This window comes from Lissotriton vulgaris, chromosome 5, assembly GCF_964263255.1.
Source record: "Lissotriton vulgaris chromosome 5, aLisVul1.2, whole genome shotgun sequence".
NCBI lineage: Eukaryota > Metazoa > Chordata > Amphibia > Caudata > Salamandridae > Lissotriton > Lissotriton vulgaris.
This window is the reverse complement of record NC_141693.1, coordinates 163,108,004-163,121,461: the sequence shown is the minus strand read 5'-3', so window position 1 is coordinate 163,121,461 and position 13,458 is coordinate 163,108,004. Positions and strand designations below refer to the sequence as shown.

The 13,458-nt window shown below is 40.3% G+C and overlaps 1 protein-coding gene across 1 annotated transcript in view; it reads left to right on the top strand.

Moving 5' to 3' along the window:
• Positions 1 to 1,201: 1,201 nt before the first annotated feature.
• TLR4 (toll like receptor 4) overlaps positions 1,202 to 13,458 on the top strand; it is a 107,934-nt gene continuing 95,677 nt past the window's right edge. The window contains exon 1 of the mRNA XM_086919994.1: positions 1,202 to 1,348. Coding sequence (XP_086776120.1) covers positions 1,209 to 1,348 — 140 coding nt within the window. The 5' untranslated portion in view covers positions 1,202 to 1,208. The remainder of the gene's footprint in view (positions 1,349 to 13,458) is intronic.

The following is a 13,458-nucleotide window of genomic DNA, read 5'->3' as shown; positions in this document are numbered from 1 at the left end:
ACACTCTGTACCCCAACAGGATTGTCAAAGAGTTCACTTTACTTTTCTTTCTCTGACGGCAATGTGAGAGGAGTTTGTAAACATCAATGCGCATATAATATAAGCAGAAAGACGTAGCCTGACTTTTGACCTCTGTATTAGAAGCACAGCAAATGTTACAAGTTAAATACAGACGACCCGATTCACAAAGGTGAACTGAGAAACAAGTTTATCTTTACGACTTGTTGCATTCACAAAGGGCTTTTATGGGTAGTAAAGTTAGACTTTTGTCTCAGTTAAATTTACGTTTTAGTCTTCAGTTTAACTGAGACCAAAAGTCCTTAGGGCCTGATTCACAAAGTTAAACTTAGACATTTGGTCTAAACTTAGACCAAACGTCTAAGTTTATGACTGTGGGAAGGCACAAAGAGCATTTACTAGTAGTATTTTTATATCCGCTAGTCCGTTAGACCAAACATCTAAGTTTACATTTGTGAATCTGGCCCCTAAGAGTTTTGGTCACTGTAAAATATAAGAAATTTTTTTTGTCAAAGATTAACTGAGACAAAAGTCTAACTTTACCACTCAAAAATGCCCTTTGTGAATATTGAAAGTCGTAAAGTTAGACTTTCGTCTCAGTTTACCTTTGTGAATAGGGCCATTGGTTAGAGGCATCTTTAATAATTTCTTGGACTTTCATGACCGACAAAAACTCATGAAAGGAATACCTGATCCCGGCCACCTTTGGGCAGAATTTTATATTGAGTAGGAAAGTAAGCAAAGATGCTCTTTAAAGAGGGAAAATTGAACTTTAAAAGAAAGACAAAGAGATTGAATGGCATTCTTGAAGCATCTGAAAAGTACAAATAGATGTAATACCAACAAAGGAGCACCCAAGAAAGATATAGATTAAAGGAGAAGGATGATCAAAATGAGGAAGGAAGTGGCAATTAGAATGCAACAAAGGAAGAAAAACCAGGCTGAAGCTGCAGCTCACCTTCGAAAAATGACCATTATTACAGCTGTTAAATTAAATTACTATATTTTATGTAAGGCCTGTAATTATAGTATTATAAAGTCAAGGAGTGAAGCTAAACATTGGGAGGTTCAGGTTACAGAGGTCACCCCCTATGGTAGCCTGTACAAAAAAATGATGTCATTATGAGTTTGACTTAAATTAATGGACCTTGTTATCTTTCTAGGTAATCCCTGACATTGAATTCTGCTGCATGGATCTACATCTCACTGGGCTCCCCCTTCAACTACCAACCTCCACTCAGCTGCTAGACATGAGCTTCAATTACCTCATCATATTATCACCAAAATACTTCGGCAGACTGCTGTCACTACAAAGACTAGATCTCACCAGGTAAAAGCCATGTCCTATCTAAATCATTATGTTAATCTGATGGGAATATGTGTGAAATCTGGGATGTGTAGAGAGTACATGGATTGGAAATTAGGTTTTCAATGATCCCAAAAATAATACTATGACTAGTTTTAAATAATGTTTAATAAAACAGAAGACACATCACAATAATCTCATTAGGAATATCATGGCATGTAGGCATATACAGTGTAAATGGCCTCATACATATTGCACTTATTTAAAAACAAAGGGCCAGATATAGATCCTGGAGGTTTGACCCTCCTTTATCAGGGTAGTGGAACTCATCCCCTCCAAAACCCCCTGCGAGACTGAAGCCTGACAAATTAAGACATCACCGCCAGCCCTGAAAAGATTGCCGTGCCGTAACAGGAGCTGTGGCAAATGTGTTTCTTGTAAAGGTACAAAACGTTTGGTGTGCATCTACCATATTTCTGATTGTCATATACCTAACTTTTTTTTTTATTTGTATGGATCAAACTCTTGAAACAGGAGTTTCCTTCTGGCCCCTACACCCTGGGATATTTCTTCTATTGTGTGTAGACAATTTTGTTTTATTAATGACTGCCAGTTTTCTCCAGATAGTGGCATACAGAAAAAAGGAAATCACACTATTAGCTTTAAATAGGGCGGGCGGTCTTATGACTTTACTCTGACTGTTTTTCAATGACAAATCCAGAGGTGGCACTGCTGAGGAAAACTGAAGGTATGTCGGATTCAGAATTAAGTAGACCAAAGTTTGGCGGAGAGGAAACTTCATCAATTTGTGACTGAGCACCCAGTCCACCAATTGCTAAATTAGGTACACACAAAGTTTAAAGATGAAAATTCAAGAAAAGAAGTTCATTTATTATCACATCTATTGCATATCAAGTTAACTAAAGTTTATTAATATAGAAAGCATTTTACTTTTTTTGCCAAGGATATTTAGCTTGACCTAGATAAATAAATAGCAAATTATTATACAGAGCCAAACTGTTCTATGAGTTGCTAAATAACTGGAATTGGAGTTTCATATTCAAAATGTGTTAATTGTATATCATCGGCCAAAACCAATGCTGTATACTATTATGAGCCTATGTACACTCATTTAATAGCTGTGTCCTTTTTTATCAGCAATGACTAAGGGTTCTAACTCTGGGTTCAACCTGAAGGGACATTAAAGTCCAGTTTAGTGTCTTCTTTAAGGCTATTTCCTTTAAAAGCAAGGCATTGGCGTTGACACAAACTTTGGAACCCTAATGAGAAGACATTTTATAAGTGCAGAAGGAGTACACTAATGTATTTCTTAATACCTCAAGCAACTTAATTTTACACTGTCAAAAGCTTTGGTGCCATTTAAACTCACCAATAAACAAGGATCCCGTCTATCTCTAGAAATATATATTATGGGGCAGATTTACGAGAAAGTGACTACGCATTCCCCAAGCCATTTGGCTGCACCGCACTGAGTCACTTTCAGAGCACAGGAGTGTGACATATTTACAAAGATGTGTCATATTCCGGTGCTCTCCCCTGTGCTGGTGACAAACAGCTGCCATGCGCTGGCGCAGGCACCCTTGCACCATGGTGCAAGAATGCCTGCACCATGTGGAGATTGTTTTCGTGCAGGAAGAGGCCCCTTCCTGGACGAATACAATCACTAAAGGCCTTTTCCTCTTCCAATGCGTGCTGTAAAATGCAGCACACATTCAAAGAGGAAAAAACGAGGAGAAATGAAAACCTTTCTCCACGTTGTACCTCGCTAAGCCACACATAGGGCGGTGTAGCATACTGACAAGTTTTCAGATTTCAGATTCCTCGTAATTCTGGAAATGTGTCTGGTTCCATGGGTGTTACATGGGAACACCCACATCAACACCCATGGAACGCCCCTTTCACGCAAAGTGCTCCGTGTAAAGGGACCATATTCGCAGGGTGGCTTTGCTGTCCTTGTAAATATGGAGCAGTAACATACGCCACCAGTACGTCACAAAAAGTGACTTACTGGTGGTGTAGGGGGCTTGTACATCTGCCCCTAATTCTATAATTTGCAAGGTATGTTTGTTCCAGATATATTTCTAACATTGTTGTGTATGCACAAATTGTTTGCTATATGGACACAGCCTAGTTTACCAACTTTATGTGTACATCTTAGACTTGAAAATTGATTAATGATATGATTCTGTTATTGACACAATCTGAAAGATATTCACCTGAATTTAGAAGCGAAATTAGCTGCAGCTCTTTCATTGAATTTGGAAAAATATTGTTGATGGCACTCACCATATTTACAGACTTGTGGTAGAGTAGATATGATTATTAAAGAAAATTACATTTAAGAAGATCTCACATTTGCATACAAAGAGGCCCCACACAAATGAGTTAATACAACTTCACATGCTGTTAGGATTAGTAACATTGTTAGCATTAAGCTAAACAAAGATAAAGAAATTGTTTCTTTCCCATCTCTAAGCTTAAGTGGTTTGAAAATATAGCACAATTTCCAGACAAACATTTTTCTCTGTCATTACCTGGTTGAGTAGTTACTATGACTGAAACATGATATCATAGATAAATTAAGTTACACCTTTAGGTCAGAGCATTATTTATATTCTATTCTGTAAGAAAATGGTATGTTTATGGAGAAGTATGTATAATCCCGTTCTGTCAGATTACATAAACTCCCTGATTCAGCAATAAGAAGATTCCTATGAAACAAAAATGCAGCATAAACTTTTCTTGTACAATTAATTCTTTACTCTCAGTAATATGGACTAGAAAAATGATAGGGCATGATTTTGACGTTGCTTCCCAACAAAAGATTCTCTTAAGGCGAATTAAGACTGGGCAGAACTCACAATATTTCACTCAGTGGAATTCTGTAGAGTTACAAAAAAACTCCACGAGATTCCACAGAGCTCCACAAAGAGACAGAAAATATGTTTTTCTCACTGCTTGTGCTGCAATTTAGAACCAGTAGAGTGAGTAGTACTGAACATTTTGCGTGAATTGCACCATGCTGCCCGCAAATTCACCAAGCCATTCGAGTTGATTTTTCTGCAGCCGGAGAGCTGCAGCAAATCTACTCAAGAAGCAGCCCTCTGACTACGACCACTTGAGACGGCCCATGTTAGAAAACAGCACTAGGGGACATCAAGTCTCACTCACATTTCTGAAGTCATGCAGGAGAAAATTCTGTAACATAACGATTGGTGGAATTTGGTCGGAACTCTGCAGCATCACAAGAGTAATACAGAGTTGCCAAATTATATATATATATATATATATATATGTATATATATATATATATATATATATATATATATATATATATAGTTGCTCAGAACTCTTCTTCGTTTCGCAAGAAAGAGGCAGAACTCGTAATCCAAGAGTCGACCAGAGTTTTAATTAAAGGGAACAGATAAGCACAGTCGCGTTTCGGTGTGAGCCTTCGTCAGTGTGTCACTCGTCAATTTCAGACATCCCATTAAGTAAACAAGTTCATGAACATTGACATAAACATAGGACTATACCCCTATTGCCTCTATGGGCGCCATATTGGAACGGTGTTCTATCCTTATGGGGGGTCTTATCCAATTCATTCGTGTATGTTCTCACATTGAAATAAAGCCGTGGATCGGCTAGTGTCCTATGTTATAATGTACAATGTCCTATATACAGATAAACAAACAGTGCAATTCATAAGGCAAATCAACAGGCACATAAAAAGAAAGAGTAGTGGCATCCTTCATATGGAATTGATCCAAAGTTCATCATGGAAATTCATCAAGACATAAAAAAGAAGAATAATTCATTCCATAGAGTATATAACTGAAGAACACTCATTCAAAACCAATAGGCTGACAAAGGAAAAACGAAAAATTAAAGACATCCTCCGGGGTATGTATGTATCAACAATAGAACTAGATTGGCCAGATGGAAGCTCCACGGACTTAGATTACAGTCGATTCTGGATACTAGTATATACATCATATACATCGGAAACCATGGTACGACTAATGTGAAGTACATTCCCTTATGATATCAAATGACATCCGGTGACTAGTTATTATCACTAGAGCTTTCTCACATCAAGTCATATTTCCACACTGGCTAATTCTATTCATATATGTACACATATTATCATATACATATATACATATTTACAAAACCTCTGGTAGCCTGTCATAATCTGCAAAGGGGTATCGCAATCAAAATCATAATCCAATTCAAATTCAAAATCAAAGTCAAGATCATAGCTATGGAAATACGGTATTGCAGTGGACTAATTAAAGTACTATAGACAGAATGTACATTTAATTTCTGGACTGACAGTTAATGTACTAGATCTCCTAAGAGAATTTCATTTGCCTATAGTCTTATTTGCCCAGATGACATGCTAATTCCTCACCGCTATTTAGTCCCCCAGGGTGTTTAGTGGAGAGATCTACAATGTATCTGGATTCGAGTCTGCGGAGTCTTCTTAACCTGTCACCTCCTCTTATATTGGGAGGAACAATGTCCAATCCAAAAAATCGGAGTAGTTTGCGGTCTTTACTGTGCTCGTCTGCAAAATGCCGGGCAACCGGATAAGTGGTGTCTACCTTCTCGATTGCCCGTTGATGCTCCAGGATCCTCAGTTTGAGTTCCTTGATAGTACTGCCTATGTAGCGTAAGCCACACGGGCAGACTAGACAGTAAACTACAAACTGGGAGCTGCACGTGATAAAGTGCTTGATCGGCACTTTATTACCGGTGTCAGGTATGTCATATGATAACACCCATCTGCTACCACTGCAAGCCTTGCAGTGGCCGCAAGGGAAGAAGCCCGCCATTCTCTTCAAGGAATTAGTTTTAGGTGTCAGTTTGTCTAGATGACTCGAGACAAGCATGTCACTGAGTGACCTAGCCCGGCTGAAAGTGATTAAGGGATGAGCAGGTAGGTCATCCGCGAGTACACTGTCCGTTTTTAAGATGTGCCAGTTCTTATTAAGCATGGCTTTCAGATCCCTTGCTCCCTTGGAATATGGAGTAATGAGTCTGAATTTACAGTTTTCCTTGTTTGATTTTCTATTCCTGCCCACAATAGGATCGTTAGTTGGCAAGAGTTGGGATCTTTGCATCTTCCTTACCTTCTTCAAAGTGTTTTTTAGTAAGGTACTACCATATCCCCTCATGGAAAATCTTGTTATACATTCTGAAGCAGCCGCCTCAAAATCGGAGTCCTTTGAGTTAATAGCTCTCCGTAGGGAATGCTGTTCTTTAGCTGGGTGGGGTGGCTACTGCTGGCAAAGAGTGTTGAATTGCCAGCAGTATCCTTTCTGTACAGGGTGGTATGCAGTTGGTTACTCTCAATATATACCTTCAGGTCTAGGTACTCTGCTGCCACCGGACTGACCGAGCCCGAGAAATGTAGATTGAGGTCATTGCTATTAAGAATTTTGATAAATTCTTCTGCTGAGTCCATTCCTCCATCCCACACGATAAACAAATCGTCAGTGTAACGATACCAGCATTTTACATGCCCTGTGTCTGTACCAGTTGTGCAGCTCCTGGGTACCTGCTCCTCCCACCAGCCAATGAACAAGTTCGCGTAGCTGGGAGCGAAGCAGGTACCCATCACCGTCCCAGATGTTTGTATATACAGCTGGTCCTCAAAGAGGAAAATATTATTGGTTAGGCAAAATTCTGTGAACTCCGTGATCATTTCATTGTGGCATGCATACTTCATTTGGCGCTGACTGAGAGCGTGTTTGATGGCTTCGAGACCCTGCCTGTGGTCTATACAGGTGTAAAGACTAGTAATGTCTAAAACCATCAGCAGGTGCCCAGAGTCCCATGTTAGTTCCTGGATCTTAGTCAAGAAGTCTTTCGTATCCCTTATGTAAGATTTCAGTTTAGTCACTAAGGGAAACAGGATGTTGTCAACAAAACGTGACATGTTCTCAGTCAAACTGCCAATAGAATAAATTATTGGGCGGCCAGGGGGATTTTCCATGTTTTTATGAAGTTTGGGGAGATGGTAAAAAGTTGGTAGCACGGGGGTGTGGTTCCTGAGAAATAGATTTTCGTCCTTCCCGAGCATGTTGTGATTGTACCATTTTTGTACTAGAGCGTCGTATCTAGTGATGCTTGTTTGGTACACTGCATTCGTGCATTCCTTGTAGAAATTTCTATCTGCAAGTTGCCTCAGGGCTTCAGTTCTATATAGGTCTCTACTCATTAGAACCATGTTGCCCCCCTTGTCCGAGGGCTTGATCACTATGGATTCATCACTGATCAGACCCTTCAGAGCTTGGCGTTGGCATTCAGAAATGTTGTTTGTTGAAATTGACGGTTGCGATTTTCTGTATAATGTCAGGTCTCTTTTCATTGCCTCCGTGAAGACATCAATTGCATCCCATGATGTTTGTAGTACAAAAGTTGATGTGGGTTTGAACAAACTTTCTTCTCTTTCTTGCTCGACCCCTTGAAGGACAGCTCGTTGTGCGATAGTCAGGTCTTCCTCTTGTTGATCGGAATCCTGGTCTAGTCGTAAGTCCTCCAATGCCTCGATAGCTGGTAGATCTTTAGCGCTGAGTATATCCATTTCATTCATTCTAGGGCCTTTCTTTGTATTTTTTAAGTGCGGGCGCAGTTTAAAATGTTTGTGGAGCTTCAGCTTTCTGGTGAATCGGAACAAGTCGATTCTAGTATGTGTATACTCGAGGTCATTCGTGGGACGGAAGGTGAGACCCAGACTTAAAACTTCAATTTCTGCTTCCGTCAATTGTTTTGTTGTTAAATTCACTACAGTCAGGCTGGCTTGGTCAGTGTTATCTTTAGGATCCACAATCACTGCTTCTTGTTCGTCTGGCGGCTCGTCCATCGAGAGGTTCTTGCATTTCCTCTGCCTACTCTTCCCGCCGCCTGCCCTCCTCGTCCTCCTCCTCTGGTTGGTGTTGCTGTTGCAGTGGCATCTGCATTTGCATCCACATCGGGCGGTTTGTTTTTGCCGCCCCTTAGCCAGGAGCTTTTGATTACTTCGTATTCCTCCTGAAAAGGAGTCTTCTGTGGTAGGGCTCCTTGTACATTGTGCAATGCATCTTGTGAATCTGAGTCATTCTGCCTCCGTTGTTCATCCCCTGACTCGTTCTCAGTCAGGTCTGACTCTGAGGTGGCGGGTTCTGTTTCCGGCATATTGCTTGTCGTAGCTGTCATGGTTGTCATGGTTCTTTTCTGAAGAGCCTTCCGAGGGGCGTCAAATTTCTTCGCATATGTTAATACGCGCCCAGTCGCATAGTCATTGGCATCGCGCTCATATTTTTTATTTATTTTTTTGTTTTTCTTGTTTGTGGATTCTGATTTTGTGTTCGTATTTCGCCAATCTTGCTTTCATCTGGTCTCTCATCTGGGATATTGATGTTTTTATCCCTGTGTCCGTTTCTTTTTCCAGCTCTTCATTGATCATATCAATCTCTTCCAATACTTTCCCCCTATCGCTCCAGGCATATTTAACTAAGATTTTCAGAGTGCCTTCGCAATAGGATGCTGTGTGGTCGAACCAGTCAGTAAGCAATTGGGGATCCGGATGCTCATAAGAGGGTACAGTGTGTACTCTTAGTCCCCTAGGTACTCTCTTTTCCTCGATATAGTTTGTTAAGCTTGTAGCCTCCCACCACTTGCGCACCTCGCGCTCATGTAGTTTCTCCAGCTTTATGAATGTGTCTTTTAGTTTTCGATCCTGTGGTGCTTCTACAGGCGTTGTCGTTTTATTCGCCGCCTGCGTTGACGCCCCTTTGCGTTTAAACATGTCCTTTATATATATATGAAGGACATGTTATATATATATATATTACCTACTGGCGGTCGCCAGTAGGTAGTTATAGTTAGGATTTTTTTCAATGCAAAATCTAAAAATTCTATTGTGAATAACTTTGCAGCCGGTTGACGAATCGGCCTGAAAATTTCCTCAAATTTGCCTCGCGGAGCCCCGGTCCTTCCTTAAATGTTTGGGGGGGATTCGTGAAGCGGGGGCCAAGATAAAAGGGGGGTTCCAAAACGTGTTTTCCCCATGTTAATTTCCATAGGGCGGTCGAACTCACTTTTAGCCGGAACGGCTGAATGGATTTCTACCAAACTTGGCAAAATTGTAGGGACTGGTAGCCCGATGTGCTTTTGCTATGTCTCAAGATATGTGCTCCAGTGGTTTTTGAGTAATTTAGGTTCAAAAAAATATATATATCTATGGCAGCGCCCCGGGTAGCGCTCAGGGCGCGCCACGTGAGGTGCGCACGGAAAGCTGATTGGCTCTCGGGTGTCTGTAAACATTCGAAACAGTACGGAGCGGCCGCCATATTGTGTCTCGGTAGGATTGAGACACAAGAGGTGGGAAAAACAAAGGGGGAAATGACAATAAGGGGGCAGAGTAGACCACCCTTGACCCCCTAGGTTTGATGTGGGGGCTATAAAAGGGCCCCCCGGTTGAAAAAAAAAATTTTTTTGATTTGCGCGGGGGGAGCTCCCGGTACGCGCACCGGTGAGCGGACCAGGGAGCATTCTATGGGGGAAAATGAATGAAAGAGTTTTTAAAAAATGTAGCCTTTTTTTAGAAATTGGAGGTAGTTCTAAAAAGAACTGTTTTTTTTCTTCTTTTTGTTGTTTTATATTTTTTTAATTTTTTTTAACATTTTGTACTTTTTTTGGCTTTTATGAACTATTTTGTATTTTTTTGGTTACTTTTTATGGGGAGAAACAAAAAACAGGGAATTAAAAATGGCTCAACAGGAGCAAAAAAAAATCTGGAAAAAATTAGGGTTTTTTGGGGCAATTGTGGTTGTCACCAGAAAGGAGGATGAGCTTTAGGCTCTGCTCACCATAGGAGATGGTCTTACCACAAAAAATACAGGTGACCCTAAATTCTCCAAACCGTGGTTGAATGCAAGGGATTGTCTCCCTTGTCTCTGGTCCCGATGGTGTGGGTTGTTTTCGTTTGGAGGTGCTGGGTGTAGATTGGGGAGGGTTGCTGGCCAGTTCTCTCATTTCTGCGGCAGCATAGTTGTTAGGATGCTTGCGCTGCATATGCCTTATCATGGTATTGTCCCAAATGAATATTTTTTATTTGGGTTACCCCTTGAGAGTTCCGTGTCACAAATAAGGCAAGTCACCTTTGCCGCATTCACTTTCTTTTTTCCCTCAGGGATGGAAAAAAACTCCGATACAATGTGTAGCTTGGATTGGTATGGGGTATTGTGTTCTTCCAGCCACCTCCTCCTCGTCCCCTCCTCCTCTTCCTCCTCCTCCTCTTCTTCTTGACCACCAATGTGATGTTGTGGTGGTCCTCTTGGAGGTGGTGGTGGTGGTGGTGGAGATGCTCCAGTTGATGCTGCTACTCTAGCCATTTCAAAGTACAAAATATACCTCAAAGATTGCAAAACAGGTCTTCCTCAGTCAAAGGACAAAGTCAGAATAAGGAAAAAAGGTGGGGTCATTCATCATTTAGAAAAAAAAAATGCCCTGAACCAATGAGAAGTGTTATTCTCAGGTCACAAGACTAGGGATTTCATCATTATGAAACCAAAACTGTTCTGCACCAATTAAAAGTGTTATTTTCAGGTCACATGACCCGACGCGCTTACGCGACGCGCCCCCGGGCACGCCCGTAGGTGCGCCCCTGCTCGCGTCGCGTAAGCCGGTCGGATGTGTACGTTGCGCGATCGTATTCGCTCGAGTACTTCCGGGTGCGCTTACGCTGTGCATATCACGTGGACGCGGCTACGCGATACGTCACGATAATGTTTTCGTTCGCGCAAAAGCACTAACAGGACGCTCTCCGGAGCGTGCCCTGGGGCGCTTCAAAAGACTACGCTTTCCGGGGCGCTCACCGGGGCGCGCCCTGGGAGCACTCCAGGGCAAAAAAATAAATATATATAAATATATACATTAAAAAAATTGTTTTAAATACAAATATAATATAGGATTCATTCATTTACAAAAATATTACATTTCATAGCTATAGACATTTGCTATTAACAACATTTTTAAATTCACTGAAAAAAACATAGGTTTGGGGCCTTATATATAGTTAGGAATTAGCATTTAAAAAACCTAGTAAATTAACTGAAAAAACCATAGGTTTCACACCAGTTATAGGTAGCTGGAAATTTTACTGACATAAAACCATTGAAATTCCCACGTTATAGTTAGTTGGACTCACTATAACTTGCGCGCCTGCAATGCACTGCTGATGACGTCACATATTACATCACTCATGACATGGTCAGTGACATCACTCATGACACCATCCTTGTGACAGACTGACAGACCTCCTTTCAGTGTAATGTAACCCTTGAAACACATATTCAAAAATAGAAACTAACATTTTCAAAAAAAATGGAGATACCCATACCAGTTACAACAACCAATTCAGTAATTCCACCATCTATATACACATCCACTCATTCAGCATCAGTTCTATATCATACATATACTCACTCATCATATGTAGTGATACACATATACATCCTGTTACACACCGACAGTCATCCAAAAGTTACTCACACACATACTCACACATGCAAATAAACTATTGAACATCCATTTATTTGCATATACAGCTATATAGACACTAGCACATTACTTTTAAGAAAACCTACACATACTTACTCTCTAAAACAATCACTTATAGAAACACATACTTATTTAAACAGGCACTCTTACAATCTCTCACTCTCACATATACTCACTTATTTACATCAATACTCACATATACTAGATTAAAACATATATAGTTACTGATAAAGACACTAGTGAGGCAGGCATTCACTCACTAACACACACATATTCACACTCATCCACCCATACAGTCCTGCACATACGCTGTCTTAAAAACACATACACAACAAAATATATGGAAGGTTCCCCTGGTTATTAGACACAGGTAGGGGGAGAGTACTACAACAAAAAAGGAGAGACCTGTGTTTTGTAGTAGACTCAATGGGGTCAGGAATACTGACTAGAACAAAACAATGCTAGGGCAAGACTCATAACTAGAGGGTCCTTGAGTAATCACAACATAATATAATGGTAATCTAAATGTCAAGCACTATCCCTTTATGTACCTCCAAACAATATTTGATAATCAAAAATATATACAACAGGTAAACACACCAGTGAAGTGAAAAGTATAAACACAATTTATTAAAATACCTCCCTGTCAGGGTTACAATCTAAATAAAATCCAGTAAAATATTCACAAAAAGTGAAACAAAGTTAAAAAAGGGTCAAAGTACAAAGGTCAACACTGCGTTTCGGTGTGAGTTTATATTGTTTACACCTTCTTCAGGACACTTTGACAGTTCACAATAAATCTGATATTGTTGAAGTTTCTCTTTTAACCATTGAGAAAACTCCTAAACCAACCGGATATCTGTAAATCATCTGTACCTTCACTTTGCACAGTAGCCTGGTCTCAATTTAGGGTGCAAGGTAAAGAACAACGGAGGAGCCACTGGACTTCTCAAAATAATTTTATGGGGACAGCCTTAGGTCCTTTTCTGAATTTAGGATCCCACAACAGCTATATGTCCAATTTCAAACGCTGTGTTCTATTCTGTTAATTGTGATTCATCACCTGATGGGTATAGGTCGGCCTCCCTGCTCCTCTGTGTTCTGCGTCATCCGGGTAAATTCCACCATCTATATACACATCCACTCATTCAGCATCAGTTCTATATAGTCACTCATACATATACTCACTCATCATATGTAGTGATACACATATACATCCTGTTACACACCGACAGTCATCCAAAAGTTACTCACACACATACTCACACATGCAAATAAACTATTGAACATCCATTTATTTGCATATACAGCTATATACACACTAGCACATTACTTTTAAGAAAACCTACACATACTTACTCTCTAAAACAATCACTTATAGAAACACATACTTATTTAAACAGGAACTCTTACAATCTCTCACTCTCACATATACTCAATTATTTACATCAATACTCACATATACTAGATTAAAACATATATAGTTACTGATAAAGTCACTAGTGAGGCAGGCATTCACTCACTAACACACACATATTCACACTCATCCACCCATACAGTCC